The sequence below is a fragment of the Vidua chalybeata genome, chromosome 17 (genome assembly GCF_026979565.1).
Source record: "Vidua chalybeata isolate OUT-0048 chromosome 17, bVidCha1 merged haplotype, whole genome shotgun sequence".
Taxonomy (NCBI): Eukaryota; Metazoa; Chordata; class Aves; order Passeriformes; family Viduidae; genus Vidua; species Vidua chalybeata.
Genome location: NC_071546.1, coordinates 14,933,033 through 14,957,887, shown reverse-complemented (window position 1 = coordinate 14,957,887; position 24,855 = coordinate 14,933,033). Strand labels below are relative to the sequence as shown.

At 40.5% G+C, this 24,855-nt stretch overlaps 1 protein-coding gene across 3 annotated transcripts in view; it reads right to left on the bottom strand.

Annotated features, from left to right (window-relative positions):
* PREX1 (phosphatidylinositol-3,4,5-trisphosphate dependent Rac exchange factor 1) overlaps positions 1-24,855 on the bottom strand; it is a 128,959-nt gene that overhangs the window by 33,238 nt on the left and 70,866 nt on the right. For 2 of the 3 annotated variants that reach the window (XM_053958586.1, XM_053958587.1), the window contains exons 6-16: positions 20,250-20,411; positions 19,705-19,838; positions 16,837-16,952; positions 15,723-15,872; positions 13,581-13,728; positions 8,869-8,969; positions 7,720-7,823; positions 6,971-7,020; positions 4,176-4,251; positions 1,836-1,908; positions 416-558 (exon numbers count right to left, since the gene is read on the bottom strand). In XM_053958586.1, coding sequence (XP_053814561.1) covers positions 416-558; positions 1,836-1,908; positions 4,176-4,251; positions 6,971-7,020; positions 7,720-7,823; positions 8,869-8,969; positions 13,581-13,728; positions 15,723-15,872; positions 16,837-16,952; positions 19,705-19,838; positions 20,250-20,411 — 1,257 coding nt within the window. The remainder of the gene's footprint in view (positions 1-415; positions 559-1,835; positions 1,909-4,175; positions 4,252-6,970; positions 7,021-7,719; positions 7,824-8,868; positions 8,970-13,580; positions 13,729-15,722; positions 15,873-16,836; positions 16,953-19,704; positions 19,839-20,249; positions 20,412-24,855) is intronic. The other variant, XM_053958588.1, reaches the window with a different exon arrangement.

The following is a 24,855-nucleotide window of genomic DNA, read 5'->3' as shown; positions in this document are numbered from 1 at the left end:
AAACATCTCCAGCTCCCTTACACGCTTGCAAAGGCTTCTTGGGAATAGAAAGGGCTTGAACTGTGCACTGGAAAGAGGTGGGAACTTCCATGCACTTGTACCTGTGTGAACTGTACATCCAAAACTCCCAATACAGCAGGATGGTCACAAGCTCCAGAAAGGGACCTGTAACGTAAGGATTTCCTGTGCACCTAGAGTAAGTTATGCAGTCTGCCTAACTAAAAAGTCAGAGGTATGGAAGTTGGAGATATACAGCAAAGCAGATCAAGAATTAGTAGCATTTATGCAGTGAAGAAAAACCTAGCTACACGTGCAATTGCCCATTTTAATTCTACTCTCTCATTATTCTCCTCTATTATAAAACAATACCATTTTAGCAGAAACATCAAGGTTTACACATTCACATATTTCTTACCAGAAGATTCTTTCCCAGGATGTTTTCCACGAGCTTGAAGTCATTCCGTAATTGCTTGCCCTTGGAACTGGTGCCCTCCATCTCTTCATCAGCATAAAAGCGGAAATATAAGGATTCATCCTTAAATTCACTTTTCTCCAGGACTGGAAATTATATATATGAAATACATACATGAATTTACATGGAGGAAAAAAGAGAGAAACAGAGGAGAAAGTTAAAGGAAATTCTAAATATTACCCCAATCTTTACAGAACTCAGACCGGATGCATCTCTATCAGTCAGTTCCTCAGCTCTGTATTTTTAAGCTAATTCTGTATTTTAGGACAAGAATTTTCTTCACAGTGTATAGTAGCTCATGACATGATGTGAGCTCCCTGGCATGCAGAATTTATATAAAATGCAAAAGATCCTCTTGGAAGGAAGATGCTACTCAAAATCTCACACTCCTTTCCTACAGCCAAATGAATATAAAAAAAACTATAAAAGGAGCAAAAAGGGGTAAAGGGGCTGTTTAAAAGCACGTAAGGTGTCCACATAGACTAAAGCTCGACCTTAAAAAAATAATGGAGAGGGAAATGAGATCTACAAAATTCTAGAAGGCATGAGAAAGTTCTTCATCAGTTTTTCAAAGACCTGAGGCCTTCAAATAAAAGAGCAAGTGATGACGAACTCCTACATTCAACATGTACTTATGCAAAGGTCTTCCTTGACAAAGAATGCAATAAATGCCAAAAGTTTGCATGGGCTCAGAACAGACCAAACTCTTTAAAAAAGACCCCAACTATTCTTACATTACTGTTAACTACTATGGAAGTTCTCCATTAGTTATTTACAATAATCTGCTCTCAGAAACACTATTCAAAATACAGTGAGCAAATGTTATCTATGACTAAAACTGAACGTTTCATTTGACAAACTATGTTTACTCTTAGGACTTGTATGTTCTATTTCACACTGATACAAATGTGATTTGTTTACTTCCCCTGTTTAGGGAATGGATGATGTCGAACTTGGCAATTTGGCACTTCAGATTTGGATGCCTCAGGACTGAGGATTGTGTTTGTTATCCAAGACACAAGAACTAGGCAATTTTACTTAACAGCTGATATTTTTTGGGGATATTTCAGGACAGTACTAGGCTTGTGCATTGCTCACGTGGCTCTGGAAGAGATGCAGTGAAAAAACATGCTCCTTCTAGCTTGTCTAATCCCTTCAGTGCTTCCCATAACTATCAGCAAGTGGCTTCCCTTGGGAAGGCGCCAGGCCTAGCCATGTATTAGCTTGTGGACTGTGTTCTAGAAGGACCTGCAGGAATTCCTGCAAATTGTGTACACAGCATGTATGACACAGCCTAGAACAGCTAATCTGACTGAAGTAAGAGTTAATTTCATTTGCTGGGGGTAGCAAATTGATGCATTACCATGATGCATGAAGCCGTTATTGCAGAGTCCCACACCCAGTGTGACAGCTTCCTCCCGAGTCTGACAGTCTCCCTAGAAACAGGACAATAATGTTACACCTCAGATCATTTTCTAAGACAAATTACTCCCCCTTCCCCACTGCACAGCTTGCAGCTCTGAACTTAGCAGGATGATCTGTGTAGGGAACAATAGCAAGCCATTAAAACAGGTATCCCATTGCCCAAACACTTTTCATTCCTCCAAACAGCATCTCTCCCTCCTACAGGAACCAGAGGATTAAGGACCAGCACAGGGGAAAGATACCATATTATCTCAATGTAAAGACATTTTATTTGAAATCAGAGTGTTGGACTTGAGGACCCATTAGTCACAGACAAGAAAACTCCTCCTTTGAAGCTGAGAGATCCCATCCATATTCAGCTCAAGGGAGAAAAAGTTAAGTATGTGAACTCGAAAGGTCAGACACATTAAAACTACAGTGGCAGTTTGCTTACACAGCAGATTACAAAGGCTCTGTTTCTCACTATCTGAAGCCTTGAGTGTAGTCATTCAAAACAGGTACCAAAGGTGACTTGCAAATTTACAGACTTCCCTGAAATGGCAGCCTTAACCTTTACATCTACAAGTCAGTTAAATACAAGAAATGCCTAATTTTCTTGATATATTTGCTAATTTGCAGCCACAAGTGAAGACTTTACAAACATGGTTGTACTTTTTAGGCGGACAAGTAAATAGTGCTGCTAAAAATCAGAAGGCACTACTGGTCTTACAAAGATTGTTAACACTGGTCTCTTGATGCAAGATGAGCAAAAGGACACAGGGGAACCTGGTGTCTTCTATCTCAGTGAGAGCAGCTGCTCAGCTCATTCCAGCAGGGAGGGCACCTGCTGCTTTGGCAACAGAAGCAATTTCAGTGTATTCCTTTCAGTCCTATTTAACAAGAAGCTGTATCTTACACAAGTATTACACCTTCTCTCCCCTCCATCTGAAGAACTAGATACCCGAAAGCTCTCACAGCAGCTGCAGGGTAGTGTACTGACTTTGTTTTAAGCAAAAAATAAGTGTTTCAAGCACCCTCTGATCTTGTCAGCAGAACATCAGTCCGACTTCAAATGCTGCTAAGGAGAATAATAGTTATTTGCCAAGCAAATGCTGGCAAAGCCCATCACTATGGTGTATCAGCATTATTTAAATACAGGATAGAACAGGATCAGCTCTGGCCAATCCACAGCACGACTAGCTTTTGTTAACTTGGCTGAGAGCAGAAAAGACACAACATTTACAAATCAAGAACTAAATACTGTTGTCTTGGTAGAAAAGGCATCAAGGCAGTTCTGAAAGAATTGTATGACCATGCAATCACACAAGGAAAGCCAAGAAAATAGCTTTAAGAAACCAAAAGTTTAACTTCTACTATGAACTAATTTCAAGTCTTCTCTCATTTTCAACATCCTGTCATGAGACAACGCTCAACGCTCACATGGTGTTATTTTGTGGGATAAATGGGTAGTTTATTTTACAGAGACTGGCATTTAAAAATCCAATTCATTATTTCAACTGTAAATAAACTGGAGGAGAAATGCCTTCTAATATTACCATCTTAAACCTTTAGCAGTCTATGTTTGTTCTAGGCAACAAAGTCTTTGCATAGGAAGGGTCTAAACTAGAGCTGGCTACTCCTGATGATGTTACCTTGGCCTCAAAATTCCCCTATCAAAACAGCATTCTCCAATTAGAAAACATAGCTTTAATTCTTTCAGCTCACTAAATACTTCTAAATGTTATGTAGGTATTTGTCCAAATACAATAAAGGGAGTAATGAAAATCTTCAGAAAATAGAGCCATCTACAATGATCAATCTTGACAAAATGTGTCTCAACCTTTTCATACAGAAACTAGATGTGAAACTAGATACACTAGTTTTGACATGCTAACTTAGGTTTATTCCATACAGTCTCCCCATTTGAGTCATCAGAATTATAGAAACAGTTTACAGTCAGTACCACAGTGAAGAAGCTTATCCAAAGCACATTACTATTGCTCTTATTACTACTGCCACCATTACAATTATTATTATTGCTGTCTAGTTTTGGTAATGATGTGATGTCTAAAGCTCTAATCAGGGTGGCTTGTTGCCTTGGATGTGTAAACCCAGCAATTAAGATGGTCTCAGACCAAGACTGTTTACAGCTCCCTGGGAGGAGGAAAGAAAGTAGATGCACACAGGTAAGAACAGCAACCAAACCACTTTTAAATTTTCCACTGATAAATTGAAAAAAGAAATTTTTAGGATTATGAAGTGCTTCTTAGCAAAGAGAGTATTGTAAAACTTTTCTTACCTGTGCAATAAGCCAGTCCACTAGTTTACTTGCAGGGATTACTGATTTGTATGTCTTTAGGTGGTAGTCACGGTCTCTAATTAAGAAAGAGAATTCAGGGAAAATCAGGACAAAAAGGTATACATTTCTTTTACACTCTAAACCTATATATACTATTGTGACCTACTACTAATAAGCAGCCATCTTTTCTCTGTAGAAAGTTTTAAACTTCTCCAGCAGCTTGAATTAGGAAGATACTTCAGATCAACACAAAGCAGTGTTACTTAAAATTTCTCTAGATGTTGTTTCGAGCCATCTTCAGGGAGCTCACATTCCCACCAGAGGCAACCAGAAGATTCTTTTCACAGATGTCCTATGCTGCTGCTGTAACTCAGGTTAGAATACTGCCACCAGCGGTCCCACTAAAAATCAGACTTTTCTGGCTGGAAATAATCCAAAATCCATTGACGTCCAGCTTACACCTTTTGGCTCAATACCAGTCCCATCTACAGGCTTCAACAATTCTTCTCTAGCATTTACCTATTAATGTATTCATAGACATGGACTCTACACATTCCCTCTGTGCCTCATTTTTGTGAGGCTCGTGGAATTAGGCAGCTTTTAGTCTATTTTAACAAGAGAGATTTTCCACACTTGTTCAGATTTCACTTCCTTTAGTAAAATAACATGTAATAGCCAGACACAAATATAATATGCAGCATCCTTTTATGGAATTAGATCATTTCAGTCATTGTAAATAAGAAGGGTTGTGTTTAGCTCTTGTAACACAACTGGCACCAGCTCACACCCAGGCCTTGCAGAAAGCAGCACTGTTCCTGCAAGAAGGAAAACGAACCCTATTGTAACTTGGTGCTTTTTGCAGTTTTCTTCCATTTCTATTCTCAAAGCCACGGAGATAATTGATGGTTTTAGCCTTTTGTGAAATATTTCTAAAGAATTTTGATACAAATACAAGAGGTATATGTGGCTCAGGACATCAGGCTCTAACACCTTTCACCTCCAAGGTCAGTGGATTTAATCCAATTTGGAAGATCATAAAAGCCATTTTAAGGCTGTTTACTGGCCCATGTGAAATAAGTTTCATGGTCTTGATCCAGTTCCTAGTTCCACATCACAAAAGCCATTATCACAATTAATTTGCATTAATTGGCTCACTCTCATTGAGGGTCTCAGTAGAGAGGCCAAATGCTGAAGGAGTATGAAGAATTAATTCCTCTCTCACCCTTGGGGTGGTCCTTGTATTTGAAGCTTGAGCTCCACTGTGGCATGACTGTAGAAGGAGGCACAGCCACTGGGGCTGTTTTACAGTCCGGATGGATCCATGAGGCAGACCAAGAAAAGACTTTATTCTTCAGTTCAGCTCTGTCAAATCAGCCTCTTTCATTAGCACCACACTATCAAATGCTGCCTTTTTCCTAAAAATGTAACATCCAAACACCATCTAAAACCCATTCTACCCAACCCTGTTCTTTTCACTAATCATCTACAGATACAAATATGTTGTGACTGGCTGTTGTAAATAAATACAGCAGAAATGTCTGTGTGTTTGCAGAATGCAGGGTGAGAAATTAGAAAGAAAAGGGGGACTTTCAGAGCTTGGAAAGAAAACAACAAAACATGACAGCATTTCCAGTAATGTGTCCTCAGAAAAAAAGCTTTCCTCATAGTGCTTACATACAATTTTCAATTTGTCTCCCAGTAATGTGCTAACCACAGCACAAATCTGTAGGAGTTTTCTGGGCAGATTTCCCCTCTCACACTCTTATGTTGGGAAAACGTACTTTTGAAATGTCAGCACAATAAAGGAAAACATTAAAATATTGAGCACTAATGAGTAGGGAGTTCCAGATGAGAAGTAACTCTCAGAACTTTCCTAGAGATGCTGACAGTTTTGATAAGCTGCCATCAGTCTTGGTCCAAGGCCCAGTGCCATCTCTCAGTGAAAATTCAGCTGTACAACTCATGGACAAGAGGTCAGTTTTGTTGAATTTGGGAATCCAGCCATCTCCACTAGACGTTTTTTCTCTCTCATCAGTTTTTTATTTGTTAAAAATCAAGTTCTCCTAAGTGAAAATTCCTAATCTTCCATGCAGTTGTAGAACAACTACAGAGTTCAGGGTGGTTTCCATTATAGGCCAGAAATGTTCATCTGATGTCACAGTAAGGTAAACAACATCTGAAAATCATCTCCTTGGCTCTGGGAAGAGTTACCTAGCACTTCCAGCCTATCTCAATTCTTCAGCAGTTATTTATACAGAGCCAAGTTCTTAAGAATCCACACAAAACTTTCAGGGATTCTTCAAATTACAGCTTCAGCTTTTATTCTGCTTCAGATTGGTTTTTGTTTGTTTAGGGTTCTCCGAATGACAGAATCCTAGCACCACACTGGAATCTGTTTACATCTCTTCAGCATCTGTCGACATTTTCTATAACTCAAATAATACAGCAACTACAATCCCTACCACATGATCTGCCCTGAATCGGAGCCACTGTAACCATACCCAGCTGCTCACTCTCCCTGAATCCCCAGTTCCAACATCCTCTAGCAGCAGCACTGCAACTACAAGATCTAAGCTGTGGAGATGCAAGGGCTGTAGAAGAACCAAGAAAATTCAGAAAATTATTTCTCATAGTAAGAAACAAGAAAGATTTCAATAGTAACATCATCCTTTTAACAAAGCCAATAATAGCCAAAAAAAAAAAAAAAAAAAAAAAAAACAAAAAAAAAAAAAAACACAAATAACAAAGCCAATAAAAGCCAAATAAATTCAAAGGGATCACAAAGAGGAGCTTACTTGACCACTGGAGTATACAGGCAGTGCAGTCGGCAGTACAGCCTCACCCCCTGAAGAATGGAAGATGCAGAGTGAGTGTTAGCAGCTTTTTCCTTTTCAAAGAAACACTGACTAGCTAATGCTAACAAAACCTGGACACTGATGTCTCTACTCAGCTGGAATTTTTTCTTTATTAATATTGATATTCAAAACATGTCCTTTAGCCTCTCTGTCAAACATTCTTTCTTCTTTCCTGGTTTCCAACAGCCAGAAACCTGTTTTTGCCTCTAAACACCTCCATTCCAACATTTTCTCCATTATTCCTTCCTCACAATTAACCCATTAACCAATGTCCATATGAAAAAAAACAAATTTATTAAAAGGTATGTGGACAAATATGAGATCAACAGAACTCATTTAACAAACAATTATTAGGAACAGTTGAATATTGATCTCTTCTATCCCCCTGAAGTATAACGCCCAGATTTGCAGCAGACACGTTATCACCTATTGTTTTAAAACCTTTTGTTACTCTACTGGGATTCCAATCAGCAGTCTTGGGTGCAGTCACAACTGTATTGGTGTTCATTACTAAACTCTGCTTCCTCTCCCTAATGTGAATGTTTCCTGTGGCATTAGGATGGACAGCTCAATATAACACAGATCAACAGCAATGGCAATCTCCCACACAACAGGTCAATGACATTCAGAGGGATAGCAAACTTCTTGATGCAAATCACAAAGTTCCAACTAAGAATGATAACACGAACCTTGGACACGATGTCTTCCAATTCACTTCTTGGCTTGTATGTTCCATCGTCATAGCGAAATCTGTACATCACCTGTTCATTCTTAAACTGGTGCTTATCTGAAACTAAAACATCAGCATGATAATTTGTCTTTTGTCCCCACTATGTTCTTTATAGGCCAGTTGGTAAAAATTGGATTTTTAAAATTTTACATCAGATTCAGTTAATGTAAGTCTTTGGAAACAGTCCTAGTGAAGGGAATTAGGAACATCTGACCTTTCTCGATGAGTTTTGAACAAAGTGTTTCAAATTCCCACAATAGTTATCACAGCACTAACAGCCATTTTTGCAGTTGACCCATCAACAGTATTCCTTTGAGGTGCATTTTGCAGCTAAACTCACCTGAATGCTGAAATTGGGATATTTGCTGTTTAATTAGAGTAGAATTGTGTTGCTCTGTCTGCATAACACAATATGGAAACAGCAGGAGAAATCTGAATTTAAACAATGTAATCTGGATAATGACCTTTTAGTAGAAATGCAGGTAGCACAGAAAATTTTCAAACAAGCATACTTCAGTCATGCAGCACTTTTGTACGTGCTGTCCTGCCCTTCTAGAACACCTCATCACAACACTTCAAGGTCATCAGCTGGGTGAGATGAAGAAATATGGTCCCTCACTATTTTAAAGAAAGACATTCTTGCCAAATGAGCTGGAAACACAACAAATCCTCCATTATCTCTTTCTTTTGTGACAAGCAGAGTCATTTGAATGACCCATCACCTGTGCCCTGGTCTAAAAGAGCACTGCTCCTCTCTTCTCTGGATTGCTGATGTTCCATGTGCAAAGCTGTATTTATGGACTTTAACACATTTTCAAACGCACACAGTACAAAGGAATATACACCTGATATATACCCCAACTAAAATGTTGCAGAGAAATCAAGCAACTGCAGACACAAACACTTTCTGAATACCAAACAAGTTCTCTTTTCAAGGCATAAATTTGCCCACTCATTAATCCCAAAAATCACTAAACATTTTGAGGATTTGATGGGTATGGCAGCAGAAAGTATTTGAACATCATGTGAACAGCTTCAGCAAGTTTCCCAACCTTATTTCCAGGGCATTACTGAAATCTGATATCTTTTTATGACATGGCACACTCACCATGATGAATGATTCCATTTTCCAATAGTGCCTGTCCCAGGTTGACCCCTTCCTCTGGTTTGCTTATCTCTCCAATCTCACTGAGCCAGGATACAAACTCGCTGCAAAGGGGAGCAGAACACACACAGTTAGCTCCAAGTGGCACTTGCCTCAGTGAGTCATCAGCCAACCACAGGTGACTCTCCTTGAAGCAAGTGTGAAAACTGTTGTAAGCAATGGTACCTCTACCCAGTAGCTTCATTTCCTACATTCCTGGAGGAAATGCTCTGCAGAAGATTTAGCCTCTTCCCATCATTGCCCTAAGCTCACTGACAGTGTGCACACAAAAGGAAAGATGACACAGCTGTGTCTATAAGGATGATGCAAATCCTTATCTTATGGAGCAATCCAGACATCCATGGGGGAAAAGGTTAGCAAGCAAGATTAAGTGAGAACCCTAAATCAAGTTCAACAGTAGGGTATCCTCCTTTTCCAGCTACTTCTTCCCAAGTTACCTATCCAAGTAGTGTTCATGATTTGACTTAATTATACATGCTCATCTTCCTTCACTGGGTCTGATTTCTGTCCCTAGCCCCATGGTGTAATTGGATTGGCTTTAATGCAATCAAGTAGGACTTAGGACAGAAGACTCAACCTACTGAATTCAAGCAGTACAGAGCAGTAACAGAGCGCATGAGTCCCGCTGACAGATTAATTTAAGGTCATTTTCTGAAGGTGGTGCCTGGCAGATTACATACAGCATGCTTCTAATTTATACACAGAAGATGCTAAGTCTCATCTGCTGCTCATGCAGCACAAAACAAAACCTCTCTGTTGAGGGGCAGAGCTGCACATATAGGCAGAATAAAAGCCCAAAAAATGGATAGATATGTAGGATGCTATTCATTAGAAAGGAAGTGCAAAAAAGCAGCTGTAGCAAGTCTGATGAATCCAGCTCTGTCAAACCCAGAGGACTGAGCTGTTTGCCAGGTTAATTAGCAATTATGCTAGAAATGTGTTACAGTCATGGAGAAGAACAAAAGGAATGTATGAAAGTAGAGCAACTTATGGGAAATGTGAGTTCAATAAAACACTTGGATGATTGCCAGTGTGCAGAAGGTTGCTGCTTAACAAAGCCAGTATCCACGTCTCCACTTGTGGGCTTTAACTGAAGTATTTTTAGTCTCTTTGTATTTATCAGCACTGACTGATCTAAGCTATAGGAATTATTTGCATTTTGCCTTTAGAATAACAAAACAAATTCAGGACTGAAAACTTTGGCTTGCTGAGGGGCTACTCTGTAGCTGTCATAGTATAGAAAAAGCAGCAGAATCTATTCAACTATGCCAGGAGATTCCCATGGAAACCAGTAGAGTTTTGTGAAGTCCCTAAAGCTGGATTAGTGGCACCGGTGAGGCCACACCTTGAATGCTGTGTCCAGTTCTGGCCCCTCAGTTTGGGAAGGACGTTGAGATGCTTGAGTGTGTCCAGAGGAGGCAACGAGGCTGGAGAGGGGCTTGGAACACAAACCCTGTGAAGAATGGCTGAGGGAGCTGGGGGTGGCTCAGCCTGGAGAAAAGGAGACTTGGAGTGACCTTATTGCTCTCTACAGCTCCCTGAAAGGTGGCTGGGGTCAGGTGGGGTTGGTCTCTTTCTCCAGGCAGCACTGACAGAACCAGAGGACACAGTCTCAAGCTGCATCGGGGAAATATATGTTGGATATTAGGAAAAGTTCTTCATGGAAAGAGTTGTACAGTTCTTGAATGGTCTGCCCAGGGAGGTGGTGGAGTCACCATCCCTGGATGTGTTTAAAAAAAGTCTGGATGTGGCACTGGGTACCAGGGTTTAGTTGAGGTGTTAGGGAATGGATTGGACTCAACGATCTTTAAGGTCTCTTCCAACCCACTCATTCTGTGAAATCTGTGAATAGTGTTGACTCAAGCTATCTCCTAGGGGAAGTTCTTTTCACAGTGATTCTGAACTGTTTCTGTAAGTATTTAAAAGCTGAAACAGAATATATAAACTGCAGAGGGAGGCAAAGTAAGAATGATCCTCCCTCTCTGCTAAGGACATAAGGCAGGCCTCCTGTGCAGGGCCCCATCATGGACCTGCTGCCAGGGACTGCACCCATGGGAAGCACCCCAGGGAGAGGTCCCGTTGCTCTGGAGTTCCCCATCAAGAGCAATGGGTCATAGCACTTAAATGGTTGCCTAAAACTTCAGTGGAAGCTACCCTGTTACCTTTCCTGCTTCTTTTATTTGGAACTATCTCTGGAGTTTATGTGGATTTTAAATGTAAGGTTGATATGGTGAGCCGAAATAGGAAAATAACTGAATGCTACCCTCACAGCTGTGGAGCTTCCCAATCATGGGATGGTTTTCTTAAGAGCTGATTTAAGATTTCTATGACCTTTGATTCAGAAGCAGAATCAGTAATCATTTGATCTGAAGGCTTTATGAGCCCTGAAATGTGTATGATCCAAAAATATTCCAAGAGGTTCTTAAGGAATATGCTAGACTGTTTCTAAAAAGTCGCCAACTCAAAGAGAGTGGATGGCAAAGCTTGATTTGTTTCCTCATCCTGTCTGAAACAGTTCTCCAGGATAACTAGAGTATCCTCACTTCCCAGTGCTGCCATGCTCAGTTCTCATCTGACATCCAGGTCAGGACACAATCTCCCAGCTCCACCTTGGAAATTAAGGGACCTGGAACAACTGTGTTTCTACACAAGAAATACACAGGAAAATCCAACCCATCCAGGACTGTACGATCTGATAATATATGGTTGAAATCTCCTGAGGTTAGCAAATGCTCTCTCTTACACACTCAAGGTTTTGCAGGGCTGAAAAGAAGCACAGCCAGCATATCATTTACACACAGTGACACCAACACACATAATTCCAACTGTATCACCAGTTTCTTGCCTAATGCCACGAAGAGTGATGAGGAAAATAGATTTCCAGTCAAGCCAGTCAGTTGCTGAAGTTAAGTTCAATAAACAGCCTTATAAATAAATGCATGTGATGTCTCTGAAAATATTTGGATTAGATCATGCTGTTTTCCCAAAGAAAAACCATTTTATCTCTTGAATTATGAGATGCTGATATTCACATGCCAAGAGAAAAATTATTTTTGGGGCTTTTGTGTTGCTCTCAGCTGCATATAACAAAAAACCACTAAATACACCACAGCATAGTCATCAGCAACTCCCTTAGGCAGGAGTATCTGCAAAAATAAACAGGTCACAGCCAATAAGCATTGTTCAGGGAAAGCCCTGGAAATGATACAAAATCTGCCAGTCATGACTGGAATGTACTGACTGAGTTGCACTCAGCTGGGTTTCCCAGGACTACACCAACAAGTGAATGTAGAAAAGATATCAGCAGAGTTCTTTGCTGTGGGAACAGCTAGAACATTAGGAGAAATAATCCTTTTGTAAGTGATCAGGATACCTGTGGGTATCTCAGTCTGGGCTCAGTTAGCCATTAGCAAAGGTAGGTCAAGTTCTCACTACTGGAGTGTCAGGTGGTGTTCAAGCAAACTGAGGGCATTGAGCATGACAGACTGTAAACAAACAGTCATTTCAAAAGGAAAAGTAGTAGCAAGAAATCCTGGATAGGACTTGAAACTAAGCATAGTATCAGGGAGCCCACAACAGAGTCATACATAACAGCACTGGAAGAACGTAAGTTTCTGACCTTGTACTTCTTTTTTGAATGGAAAATAAGAACTGCCATTATCAGATCTAAAAGGTTTCAGTTCTAATGCAACAAGATCACCTCGGGGGGGTGGGGAGTGGAGGATGTATGTGAAGAAGAAAAAATCAACTGCTTCTCCAATATTAAGAATTTTTTTTTCTAGCTGAAGTATCACCCACCGATGCTACCAGCCTGCCTTCTGCCAGGCAGAAAGACACTTCCACCCCTGTGCACTGGCAATGCTGCTGCAAACTGCTGTTACAGAGACCAGAGAGGAAGGGAAATGAATGCATAACTGCCTCAGAACTTTTTTCTTCCCACAGCTGATCATATCAGTCATTAACAGCTGAGGAGGAAAAGTCTTCTTAGGTCGGCTACTGAGTGCCGTGCCCCACAGGACACGTCCCTTCAGCAGTCCCACTGCTGCCATTGCCAATCACTGACTCAAGACGCCCACAGAGCGTCTCTTCCTTCTGCTGCCTCACATGTCATCCTTCAGAATTAGTTTGTCATTATTTTGTAATATCTAGCTGAATCAAAGAGGTTTTTTCCAGCCAGTGAAGTCCTACACTTCTAACAAATGTATCAGGTCACATGATGCACAAAATTTCATTGGTGCCTGTTACGCTGACAAATAGGAAACTTCTAAATACAATGCTGAGGCTTGGACAGTTCTGCTGGATTTAAGTATCACCTGGAAAGCATTTGCTTGTATACCAAAGAGAGTCTAGGTTAGGCCACCAACAGCCCAGAGCCTGTGGGAGTTTAAGGTGGTTTTCTTACTCCTTTTGATGATCTGAAGCAGCTGTTATGACTTACTGTAAAACAGAGTGAGCTGTCACACTATTCAGCCTGTGTATGGTGTGAAACAAAAATCAATTATTATTTTTTAATAAATCACTACCGTAATGGGGCTTATGGTCTTTCTAATTAAGCTGCATCAAAGCACATCTGATCTGTGCCACAATGCCATCCCCAGAAATTCTAGAGTCCATTAACTGGCGTGAAAGACCTTTTCAATTCAAATACCACTTACTTGCCAAGAAAGCACTTGGGAACAGTACTTAATTTTCTTCTCCTATCTTTGATAAGGTTCACTTTCTTGCTCATCATCATTTGGTACAACTTCTCTCCTTTCTCTGCAATCATGACATATGCATCCCTCTCCATTCCCAGTTTCAAACCTGGAATATAAAGTAGAAATTTCTTCAGATCTTTAATACCAAATAAAATGTTTCCTTGAAGTCAAAAGCTGAGGCCAAACAGCAAAAATTGCAGAAACACAAAAATTGATTGACTTATTTTCCATTTAAGGGGGAAATTAGGTAATTTTTTTATCTGAGTACAAAACTGTCATTGGTAAGTTTAGCACCACCAAGATGCAGTTTTTCTTCCACATTTTAAAAAGCAGCTTTAAACTTATGGTTATATCATACCACACAAAACAGAATGGTTTACAGAACATGAAGAAAGTCCAAAGCAAGATGAGCATGGGTCAGGGCAATCCCAAGCACAAATACAGGCTGGGAGGAAGGATTGAGAGCAGCCCTGGAGAGAAACGCTTATGGGTGCAGGTGGATGAAAAGCTGGACATGACCCAGCCACACAGAAACCCCCCGTGGGCTGGCTGATGCCCCAGCGTGGGCAGCAGGGGAGGGGGGAATTCTGCCCCTCTGCTCTGCTCTTGTGGGAGCCCGTCTGGAGTGCTGTGTTCAGACTGAGGCCCCCAACATAAGAAGGAGCTGGAGCTGCTGGAGCAAGTCCAGAGAAGACCCCAGAGCTGCTCCCAGGGCTGGAGCCCCTCTGCTCTGGAGCCAGGCTGGGAGAGCTGGGGGTGCTCACCTGGAGAAGAGAAGGCTCCAGGGAGAGCTCAGAGCCCCTTCCAGGGCCTAAAGGGGCTCCAGGAGAGCTGGAGAGGGACTGGGGACAAGGGATGGAGGGACAGGACACAGGGAATGGTTCCCACTGCCAGAGGGCAGGGCTGGATGGGAGATTGGGAAGGAATTGTTCCTTGTGAGGGTGGAGAGGCCCTTGCACAGGGTGCCCAGAGCAGCTCTGGCTGCCCCAGCCTTGAAAGTGTCCAAGGCCAGGTTGGATGGGGCTTGGAGCAACTTTGAATAGCAAAAGGTGTCCCCACCCATGGCCTTAAATGGCTTTAGGGTTGCTTCCAGTCCAAACTGCTCAATGATTCCGTGATTCTCAACCTCCTGAAACCGATTTCCTGTGGCAATTGAAATAACTTCAAGCATAAGACTTGTTAAAGGCACTTAAATGCTTGGAAGAGTAGGAGACTTTTTAAATGTCCTATTACTTGAAGCCAAAAATACAAAACTGCCGAAATCAATTTCACATTCGTGAATAAATCAAAACTGGGTAGGCACATTATTTTCTCATCCTTTATTAATTATCCTATTTACTAATACCTTAAGCTAAAAATAGTGTTTGACAATCATATTATCCAATAAATGAAAGAAATACTGCATGACTTGCAGAATGACTGATAATTGAATATAAAGAACATTTCATCTTCACTTTGTACCAGTTCCCAAGTACATATTTCATGCTAACTTGAAAATTGGTACAGGCAGGGGGATGATCTCTGAAAACAGCAGGTGTCTCTGTTATAACTATCCTCATAGCTGGCATTTTCTGGCCCTGTTCTCTTTAGATTTGCAAATTGCTTTAGGAGGATAGCATTTGCAAAAGCTTTTTGGTGCTGTAGATGCTTTATGTCTTCTAGCCTGAACACATGATTTTCTGGATATGTTACTCTAGAACTTGCAAATCTGGGCAACTCTGGAGTCCAAAAGAGACACACATTTTAGACACCTCCAAGACTAGCTTGAGAACAGGCAGCCTGAAGTGGTCCTCTACTTCCATGCCTAATTTTAGCAGAAATCGACATTAGGCAGAATTTAAGTGATCGGTGTAAAGCTAGAGAAAAGGAGAATTGTGCATTTTTTGGGAAGAGAAGTTCATCCTAACTGCCTTATGGTAAGATACTGCAATGAATCAAGAACCTTCTGAGACCTCAGAGCTGTTTCCTAGATTTTGGAAAGCATTAAGGACAGATTTTAACTTTCTCCATGGAGGAAAATGTGCAACCTTTTTTCTTTCTCTCAAATACATGTATGTGCATATACATTTGTCCTCCAAGTGCAGTACAAAATACACTTACTCTCTCTCTGCTCCCTTTCCCTGATTATAGCATCCAGCCACTTCTGTTTATCCTCGGCAGTCTTGGCCATACAGACAAACCACTTGTTTTTGGCTGTGTTGTGAATCTTCCAGCCATTTGTCACCGTGTAGCCGTTGCTGTGGTAATCTGCTGCAAAAGACCGAAGCACAAAACACACGGTTTGCAGGAAGCCTGCTCCTTTAACCAAACCAGTGTGGGATACTTTCACTAAAATCATCTTCTTTGAAGACCTTGATTCCTGAGGTGTTCCTTACCGACTGCCCAGGGAACCAGCTGTACTTACCACTCTGTAAGTACAAGTATCAACAGGCTGTTCAAACTGACTGAATGCTTCAGTCCTAAGAGTGACACTTGCTGATTTCACCTCAGAAGAACTAAAGTCTTTTAAATACAAGGCCATCAGTGGAAGAGTCTATGTTTGCTCAGGGTATTTGTTCTGAATTTTCTGGGGACACGCTATCTTCCTGCACTGCAAGGATTTCTGTCCCCACAACATGGAAACTCTTTATGTGTCGAATGTTTAAAGGACATAATAGTAATTCTTGGCTTGTTACAACAGGGGCAGCAGTGGTGTGGTCTTTATGGATGGAATCAGAAACCCACCCAGTCTTCCTTGGCTGTGTCAGGATACAAGAATCATAACAGAACTGCCATTCCCACGTTTTGCTCATGGTCATATCCCATGCTACTAATTTGGATACTAAGATTAGTATTTAGTAGCATTCTAAATGAGAAGAAGATCCAGAAATTCTGTTATTTTAGCTGTAATGGCTTAAGAAGTTAAAAAAAAAAAAAAAAAAAAAGGAAAGAAGAAAGAAGAAAGAAGCAACTTTTATTAAATTAACTTGGATTAGGACCAAAAATAGACAAGCTTCTGGGAACACATACTCTTAATAAAGTTATTTCAGAAGGAAGGACTAGTGCCTGAAAGCATTTCCAGTCTTTCAACCACATAAGTTGGTCCAATAATGAAGGTGCTACAAGTTTTATAAATTGCTTCAGATTTCACTAAAGGAGATGGACAAGTACTTTTGCATCACCTTCCAACAGAAGATCTGAACTTGCTGTGTTCTTAAAAGACAATAACACTTACCTGTTCCATCTTCCACATTCTCTACTTCCATGACTTCTGTATTTATTCGGCCCCTGAAGATATAAAGGGACCCGTTGATTGACTTTGTCCTTTTAGATGCTTTTTTCCCAGTAACTCTGCAATTAGGATGAAGACTGTTACAACACATAAGCAAACAGTCTAACATATATATGAATAAATCAGTCTGAGATATGACTATTAAAGGAGGATTCCAGTATAGTGACTGGTGGTATTTAACCACACCTCTGATGATAAATAATTGGAATTCTCATTTAGATTTCCAAGATAGGTGTGTACCAGTGTTCGTATAGCAATAACAAGCTTGTTTTGCCAGATTATGTGAAGATGCAGGTGGCTTCAAGATTCACATTCTTGATGACTGACTGAAATACATGTCCATGAACAGCACATGGCCTTGCGATGACAACTGCAGCATCACCTGACAACATTACATTTGACTCCTCTTTTTTGCCTAAAGCTGTGATCATTTTGTGGTAGGCACCAAACTTCAAATATGAAATGAACGTAAAGAGGCCAGTGTCACACGGCCTGCCACATGTGTTACATAGTCTTGTAGGTAAAATTCTGCTGGGGCAATTTTGCACCCAAGTTTACATCCTTATCCATAAGCTTTATAGTGTCTCTGTTGAATTCAGGAAAACACTTTTCATTACTAGTTATGTTTTGATTTTTATGGCTAAAATGGGTTTAAAACTATCCAAGTGACACCTGTTGTGCTCTACTATCCAAGAATAATCCTGCTATGCAAGCCAAAACACAGCTGGTTAAATGGTCATTAAGAGGTGGCAGGTGTCCAAATTCCAGTCAGTGAAGGTTCTGCTGTGGCAATTTCCCAGTACCTCATCAGATTAAAAAAATATTGCAGTAAAAATCAGCTGGGGAAAAACTTCTTGACAGAGTGAAGTACCTATAATAAATTGAGGTGAGATTAGAATCACCAATTTTTTTTCTGAACATTTTTTTCTTTTACAACTACCTTTAGTGACAAATAGACATTTGGTGATGACCACATATTTACATCCAATTAGATTGACAGGGACTGTGATCTTGGGAACTATTGGATCCTTTCCTAAAGACAGCTCCTCAAGTTAAAAGAAAACCTGTCCTGCCCTAGGGAAACCCTTTAACCGTTCAGCCTATTTCCCTACATGAAACATATTGCTCATGATATCAGGACTCAATTTAAACAGCAGTCTACAATCCTGCTAAAACCAAAAAGCAATACTCAGCTCTGAAAATCTGCCATCAGTTTGACAGACTTCCCTACACTTTTGCAAAAGGAGCTGTTGCAGACAATACCGATCCCTTGAGAAATTCAAGTGTTACAGCAGGCTCCTCCAAAATCAAGCCAAACTACAGAGGAGCTTGGTAATGTCTCCTGAATAAAAAGAAAGTTCTGCTTAGAGGGCACTAGAACATTTTTTTTTTTTCAAAATCTTACTGTTCCAGGAAAACTGTCTGGACAGCACTGGAGTTAGGCTAACCTCAACTACAAACAGGCTATAAAAACAGTTTCTAAGAGCTCTGAAGGAGTAGAAGATTAGTATCAAATTAACTGGGTTTTTTTTAAGGAATAGTTTCTGTTAAAAAACACACAAATTTCTGAACTCTGTTTCATACAAAATTTTGGACTTTAATAACTCTGGTAAAGGGTCCAAGTAAAGTGTTTCCTCTCCTTTGTGTCATTTCAGAGTCAGAATGCTTCAGGTAGATAACATTTTAAGTCTTTTAGATTTAATGGTGTATTTTTTTTTAATTTAAACATCTATATCTCATCTACTTTTGAATGTAGGTGTCACCTAATAATTTGTATTTAGGTTGTATAAATTTGGTATTGTACACACAAAAAAAATCTGAACATTACTGAAATTAGCTTTCACAGCTTAATGGTTCCAAAATTTCCATTGTTTCCTTGGGAAAAAAAAAAAGATAGAAAGAAAAAGGGGAAAAAAAAAGGATAAAAAGACCCAAATTTTGAGAAATGAGATTTTTCTTTGGAGAGAATACTGGTTTTACAGAATTTCTAATTGGGTTGGCTGTTCTATTTGGCCATCACCAGTAAGGAAGTATATCTTGAAGCAGGGAAATTGAATTACAGGAAAGGGAGGTAGGAGGAGAAGGGAGTGCAGAAAATGCATTGTAAGTTCAGAACAGACCAAGACATTAGAAGGAGACTGGGGTTGTGAAGGTGAAAAGCTCAGGAACTGAAATACCATATAATTGCTGCAGAAGCAAGTTGCCTTCCACTCTGCCAATGCTATTTTAATTGCAAGCAGCAGGTGTTAATAACACTTAAGGATTATCAGGTGGGATGATGTAAAAAAAATTACCAGGATAAGAAAGGAAGACAATAAACAGAGCACATGGGCTATAAATGCTGACGGCAACAGCCAAATCTTCATCTCTTTCTCACTCCCCAGGGCCCTGAATCTATTTTATGTTTGCTTAGTCTTTCTACATTCCCCTGTCTTGGCTTTTTATCACTTTTCACATCACCCTCTTATGCTTAGCATAACTTCACAATGTAAGCTGGCACCTTCACATAATTCCTGGAGAATTTTGTCTGTAAGAACTCACCCTGAGCTTTAGCTGCACTGTTTTAACTCCTCTTTGGACTGCACACTTCACAGAGGAGCACTCCGATACTGCCTGGAATATTTATCCTACCACATAGTGACTTCTCTCTCCTATTGCCTAAGTGATAGAAATAGTCAAGAACAGAGGAAATTTCCACCTGTGACTCAGCCCCACAGAGCAACAGAGAATACAGTGAATGATCAGTAACTGATCACAGCTTCCACATACAAATCTTCTGAATGGTAAAACTGAAAATACAGAGGGACTCACCTGGATTTTCTCTTGCAATAGACCAAGAGATTATCAAATAGAAAGAACATTCGCTCCTGGATGTTTCCTGCTGAGATTTTTAACAAAGTCCCTTGCAGCAAGAGCTGTGTGCAAATATCTGTCAGATTTGACCCCTGAAACATAAAAAAGAGAGATTAACTTTCCTTTATGAGTGCACAATGAAAGTCTTTTACTAACACGCCCTTATTTTATCTGCCATTAAACTGTGAAATAACTGATGCACTCATAAGGATTTCACCCAGATCTATTTGCCTTTCAAGTGAGATCTGCCCATTAGAAATGTCAGTTCCATTCTAGCTCTAACATCTTCCTTTCTTTCATAATCTGCTTGTTCTGCTACAATTTAGCACCAGCCTGCACACACAAAATACACATTAAATTCTAAATTACTCTGAGTGATACTGCCCGCACCTTCAAGAATTTACATGTCACAAAAGAAACAGAAATAAATCCCTGTACACAACATGAGTCATTAAACTGTGCAGTTAACAGCCTCCAGGGAGCTTGCTGGTCCTGCATCCTACCTCCCATCCTTCAATGTGGGACTGCAACTGTTCAAGGGCTTCCAGTTTCTCCATCTGTCTCTTGGTCTCATTGATATTTGTACAGACTGTCTTCATTGCCTGCAGTGCATTTTGGACAGCTGGGTGATCAGGATGCTTAGAGGGAGTCCTCTTAGCTAATTCCTTAAAAAAAAAAAATAGAAAACATGGAAACTGAGAAGTGGTTCATGGAAAGGTATGAGCATTAGCAGGCAATCCTGCAGGAAAATGCCAGAACCATTGCAAAACTACAGAGAATTTGGGGGCATTTTATTGCAGACGCTGTTCTGTATTCTTCATGTGTACAGGGTTAATATAACATGAATACTGTTAAATAAATGAGGCAATTGCTCATGTTAAATATGCTACATTAAGAGAGCTCAAGACAAGTATGTTTTGCTGTGTCAGATGTGTTTACTTTGTATATTCAGAAGGCTGGGGCATATGTCCTGACATCAAGACAAGCAACACCTCTGCTCTGAAAGAGTCTGTAAGAGTCTCTGCTTCACTTGTGTCAAAGCACAACAGCCCAGTTAAGCCCTGTCCACTGAAAAACAGCACAGGCAAAACTCAGAACCTGACAATATTAATGAGTTTGGCAAAAGGGGCAACCACTGTCAACTCACGATTAATCATTTTTTTAGACTAATAGTATTTCATAGTTAGCCACAATTGAATAAGAATATATTAAAGAAATCTAAAATATGGCTGGTAATTTAACCTTGATACATAATATGGTGTTTAAGACTGAAATACTTAACTTTCTCACTAACTTTCGCCCCATATTTGGTTGTTTAAAAGTCCTGTGCTGCTGAATTGCATAATTCTGCAAGAGATACAAGAATAAATTTGGATACAGCCAGAGAGCCTGCCCAGTACTGTGATCTGAATGGAGCTATATTGCTTCCACCCATCTGTGATTTACAGAGTAACAGATGCACAGGAAAAGGAGGCTCACTGCTACAAATGTCAGTTGATATAAAAATGAATTCCCTGTGGAAGTCTTTACTTTTGCTGAAAGTGAGGCCAAGAAAAGTAATTGTTCGAAAAGCAAAGGCAGGAGACAGGTGTTATGCTTTGGTGGCACTCTGTGACTGCAACACAGATTACTCTCACTAAAAATCAGTGAAGTTCTGCAGCTCCAGTGTCACCCATACTGCACTGGGAACAGGTATGTACACACTAGCACAGTCTAAACATCCCATTCAGAAATATCCCCAAATCACAGATAAAGACTTCTTCATTCACAGCACGCCCTGCTGCAACAAACAGCATCTTCCCCATGCCAGTCACACCCCAGGGCAGGAGAGGAGGCTGGGAACTGGCTGGGACTGGCACTCGCCCCTCCACAGCCCTGTCTGAAGGCGTCCAAGGCAAAGCCCTGCTACCCTGACACCACCACTTCCCAAAAGAGCAGAGCTTCTGAAACACAGGGAGAGAGCTCTGGGTACTCATTTCTTTTAGTGACACATTTATGATGTGTAAACTCTAAGAGCATTTGACAACATTTTGAAAGGCAGCTGAAAGACAGCCCAGATGGCAATACCTGGGTAAGCCCTGTCCTCCACAAAGCCCAAAGACACTGCTGTCTGGAATTGCTATCTCCTGTATAGCAACTTGTGTGCTAATAGGGTCAGGAAATAAGGCTGCTGCGAGAAAACTACTTCTTGCCAAGAGTTTCTTAAAATAATTCATAAAAGACACTTTTCTTTCTTCTTTTTATTTTTTAAAGAAATCTCTGACATCCTTCCCCATGTCCTCCCTCACTGCACAATATTGACTGTGTACTTTAAACTGACAGCAAATACACTTCGCAGCTGAAAGTTACACATTCCTTTATTTGAGGAAATACTTCCTCCTACTTTTATTCCCCTGAGGACACTCAGACACGGCCTAACATGGACTTGTCTATGGGATGCTGACACAGTGCATGGACTGGTGCAGATCCCTGCTGCCAGGCTGCCCTGCTCTGCGCCACAGCCCCGGGCACACACCGACCGTGGCTTCAGAGCAGGCCCCCACTGGCCTGCTGAGCAACACAGCTTCACAGAGATACCAAAAGACAACATACTCCTTTGTTTATCAGTTCAAAAAGCTAAGTTAATCAACAGTTCAGCTCCAAATGTGCTTATAAAAGAAAAAAAAAAAGCAACAAAAACCCAAACCACTTTTCTGTAAACATATATGTTCCTGTGAGCTTTATATTTGCATTTTACAGTTTGTAATATTTGCCTGTACTAACCAGAAAATAAATGATACATCAGACTTCCTCTGTGTACCTGCACATCACAATAGTTTTTTTATTCTGCATATTGTTAAAACTTGTAATTTATGTCAATGTCTCTGCAGGGTAAACACTTGACAAGCAATGGTGGATCAGATAAAATAGATTAGCTTCAATATGCCACTGAACCTACAACATATGCTAATTTAGAATGCAATAAAAACATGTTTCTGGTTTTATAAATATAGCAGTTATTTGTCATTATATGTATGTGTGGAAGACAAAAGCATGATTTATAAATTGGCAGTGCTTCTTAGAGCTCTTTAGGGAATAGACAATTTTTAATATTATGCTACATAGAGTTGGATTTCAACCACACAATGTCATGAGTCTAAGGGCAACACAACTTTTCTTGGAGGAGGGAAGGGGGGGAGAAAAAGCCAATCCTCCAAAGATAAATATATTCAATTATGGCCAAATAGAAAGTTCTGTTCCTTGAACAGCTATGAGAAGAACATAGAGATGAGGGAGGCAATAAGGTAAGCTTCCTTCATCCTGTTCTGTATGCACACCAGTGGCTTCCCATCTTTCCCTTTCCAAGTGCGGGCAGTGATGCATAAAGGCCTGTGTGTGCCTCACTGCTGGGCTTTCCTTTCCAGGGGATTCTGACTCCTGTGACTCCTCTCTGCATACAGGTTTATCTGCCTCTCCCAGGGCCAGAAAAACTCTTCTCCGCATGAAGCAATACCTGATTACTGTCCTAATCGCCCATGGAGTTGTATGCTCTCAGATGTTTTTTATGGATCAGAGGTGGAATGTGCATTTCTGGCTCGAGTCTGAGCAAATCGTCAACAGACCAGACCTCAGGCAAGGTCCCAGCCCTGCGAGCTCCGGGCTCTCAGCAGCAGCGGGTGCGGCTGTCATGTGCTGCACATTCCTCCTATGCCAGAGGAAGGAGACAGAAGTGACTGTGCCTAATCCCCACACGATGGTGTGATTAACTCATGATTACCACTGCCCCAGGGTTTACTTCTTGCTGACAGAAATGCTCTTTATTAAGGGGGAAATGCTATTTTTGTTCAGAGACTGGTTTACATAACAGCTGCTTCTGTTCTTAAGCAGTAGAGTTGAGACTAGTTAATAGAGTCCCACAATCAGCACGGGCGAGACAGAGCTGCCTTCACCCAAACCCCCACGCTGGAAGCATTTGCTCAAGTGGCAAGTTCTCCAGCCACCCACTTGTGCTGGGCGTCCCTTTACCTCTGCTACCTTCCTTCTTCCCAAAAAAAAACGCCAATCACAACCAACAGTTTCATTTTGCTTGAGCCTAGTCCAAGGCCCTTTCTCAGTTAAAAGGAACTAATTTACTGACTGACAATTTCTACACTAATCTTCTTGCATGCTGTCTGAACCAGACAAGAACTGCATTGGGGCAAAAATACTAATATTGTTATTTCTCTATTTGTACAGAGATTATGAAATGCCATAGCTAAATTTGAGTCCCATCCTTCAAACCACACAAAAGGCTTGCAAATTAGACAGAGAAAAAGCAACAAAACTTATAAAACTCAACCACCCCCCTGCAATAAAAAAAACCCCCAACAAACCCCACCCACAATAAAACATCCCACCCTCTCACCATTCCCCGCAGAGAAAATTCCCAAACCGAAAAACCCATCAAAAAACCTGTTTACAGTCAGGCCCTTCAAAACAGCAATGTTTGTGTCACAAAAACTGGGAAACTATAAATAAAATTGAAACGTATTGTCCAGCATCATCTGAGTCACTGTTCTGTCTCCATCATTTGTTAGTTAAAAAAACCCAAACAGCTTCATCAGAGAATGAGAAAACATAAGGTCACCTGTTCCATGATGCCATATTTCATTGGAAATTACTGCAATGTTTACAGTGGCTCAGCACTTGGAGATATTCTAGTGTATTATTCCTAATTAAGTAACTCAAATCAACTCCATGCCAGATTCTATTGTTCTGAAGAAGAACACACACACACACACATATATGTTATTAATAAAAAGTAGCTACAGAATGTAAAATATGTGCCTTACCGTACTACTTCAGTTTACTTTCAAACACAAGCAAGACTGAATTATCTTGTGCATACTAGTTTTATCAAACCCACCTACTCAGTTACACTAAATACTTACATTAGACAAGGTCATATCAAAGTTACCAGATAATCTGGATGTTCACAAACTCTTGCTAAAAACAAAAAAAAGAGGAAAGTAGGCTACCTTTGGTCTAAGAGTTTTCTCATCAGCAGGAATACAATAGTATCTGTTTGCCCTGGGAATTAGATAAAGAAAGATCTAATCCCCATGAATAAAAAAGAGCTATTTCAGGAGC